Source organism: Oncorhynchus masou, chromosome 20 (genome assembly GCF_036934945.1).
Source record: "Oncorhynchus masou masou isolate Uvic2021 chromosome 20, UVic_Omas_1.1, whole genome shotgun sequence".
Classification (NCBI taxonomy): Eukaryota; Metazoa; Chordata; class Actinopteri; order Salmoniformes; family Salmonidae; genus Oncorhynchus; species Oncorhynchus masou.
This window is the reverse complement of record NC_088231.1, coordinates 18893885-18896154: the sequence shown is the minus strand read 5'-3', so window position 1 is coordinate 18896154 and position 2270 is coordinate 18893885. Positions and strand designations below refer to the sequence as shown.

At 40.5% G+C, this 2270-nt stretch overlaps 1 protein-coding gene across 5 annotated transcripts in view; it reads left to right on the top strand.

The window, feature by feature from the left end:
* Window positions 1–614: 614 nt before the first annotated feature.
* Window positions 615–2270, top strand: part of micu3a (mitochondrial calcium uptake family, member 3a) — a 48308-nt gene continuing 46652 nt past the window's right edge. For all 5 annotated transcript variants that reach the window (XM_064926710.1, XM_064926709.1, XM_064926706.1 and 2 more), the window contains exon 1: window positions 615–899. In XM_064926710.1, the coding sequence (XP_064782782.1) occupies window positions 633–899 (267 nt within the window). In that variant the 5' untranslated portion in view covers window positions 615–632. The remainder of the gene's footprint in view (window positions 900–2270) is intronic.

Below are 2270 nucleotides of genomic sequence, written 5' to 3'. Positions count from 1 at the left end.
TGCAGGCATCAAAGGGAACTTGAAGAACCCATCGGCTTAACGTTGATATATAAAGCATTAGTGTATAGCCAATGGAGTACGTCGCATGCAGCAATCTTTGTACTCTTAATATCTGTCTTACTCAAAACGTACTTGATCCAGCTGTAAAAAGTTATTGTGTAACATCACGATGAAACAACATGATCACGATTTGCAATAAATACACGTTTTTTTATGAATACAACTTTTTTAAAACTTTGCCCCAACACTCGGGACCATATAATAGTCAACAGAGAAACGACGTATTACTAGTCTACATTATGTTTTATTTGCAGTCGCTTGTCATTCGTGTGAATAGGGCTTGTCAACATTTGCATGGGTCCTGATTCTCCTGAATGTAAAAATATTGGCTTCTAATTAGAATAGTAACGCAACTATGTATATAATTCACCAAGGTTCAGAAATAAGCACCTTATTCTGTCCCAAACCCATTGGAGCATCATATCCATCTGTTTTGGTGGCTGGTTCAAAGCCGAACTTCGATCAGAACCGCAGCATCCCAAACTCCAGTGAATCAGAGTGAGAATATGATCCACATCTCGCGAGGAGTGAGAATACGTTTACCCTTCAATACTCTCATCATAGCAACAACAATGGCCGCTTTTCGCAGACTGGCTTCAATCGTAAACAGGTTAAATGTCTGGTCCGCTCCGAGAAACGAGTTCCTCGGCGCTCAGACGACTACCGGAGGTAGGACACAGAGATGCCTAGCTGTTGGGATGTGTCTCGCAACCGGGGGAGCGGTGGCATTTTATTTTTACAACGACATGTACAGTCAAAGATGCAGGAAGAGGATGGGATATCGCTTCAGTGGCCGCGACCTGCTCCCTGTCCTTTCCGCTGTAGAAGCACAGCAAAAGGTATAGGCATCTAATTTACACTATTTGCTATGACAAGATAGTATATGAAAAATGCCACGCACCGAGTACTCTTGTCCCCGAAAAGTATTCGTATGTTGACAGAATACAAACTCGCTGTCAAAGGCATTCTGCCATGAATGTGTTATAGCCTAAGTGGGTGAGCGTGATCTGAGAATTCGAGAAGCGCAGCGCCTATTTCAATGTGTTTTAGTAATATGTTCTTCTTTTGAAATGTTGTTTGGAAACCACAGACTTATGATTAGCCTAGTAGGCTACTAGTTACATTTTTCGCTGAGCGGATAAATTTAGTCATTTCTCTACTGTACAACGGAAACATTAGGCCCAGTTTTTCCAGAGATGATATCGAGGCACACTGGAGAAGGAAGGGCGCTCTCCGCTCGAGACGGTGCTGAAATGACACGCGCGTGCCCCTTTGACGTAGTTACCGCAAAGGAGGCTTCACTGCCAACGACTTTTCTTACACTTCCTAACAAAATAATACAAATGGATTTCTTATTGTTATTTTATTATAAACATATGCTCGTTATTTCTTATATCATGACCAACTTAATTGGTAATGGAAAGTACATGTAAACAACCAAGTATTTCAAATCATCCCCACTTGTGGGAGGATGTCATATTTTGGTTCTCATGGTCTGGATGACTCTGTTAGGATATTTTTTTACATGCCCTTATATGGGTACTCAAAACACCATTTTCTATTGAGGTTTTAAGATCTGTTGATTGAATTCTCTTGACTTTTATTTGATTACTTAAACATGCATGTAGGTTACAGACTTTTACTGATTTCTGTGTAGGCCTAATTCTGCTTGAGAAGGCACTGTTGGGGTAAATATTAAAGTTCCATTGGAGACAGTGACATTTACTACTTGGAATGCATGCCAGCTGTGTGATGGAATAGTTGGAATGATGGATGTCTTTATTCATTTATCAGAAATATGAAGTAGTAGTGAATTAAGTTATTTGTACAAACCCAGAGCATTAAACAGAGTTAGAGGGCCAGGGGGGGGGGGGTCAAATCCATCCAAAATCCCTGAAGTCAAACCAGGAAGTGACTTCTTCTTCTACCCTTCTCTGGGGAAATTTCCTTCCATTTCTATCCATTCAATTAATTCATTTGGAGGGGAAAAAAATCCCTTAAGACAAACTCTTCATGAAAGCTTTATGAATGAATCTGTATGCAAATTGGGCTCCAGCGGAAAGTAAAAAACCTCTGTTCATCGTTTCCTCCCGTCAGGCACAGCAGAGTTAGTTTGTTATTTATACCCTTTTCTAATTACAACCCAAGAAGTCGTTTCTTTTTCTTTGCGCAGTGGCACTTTGGTGTATTTTAATCAGGCAAGCTGTCTT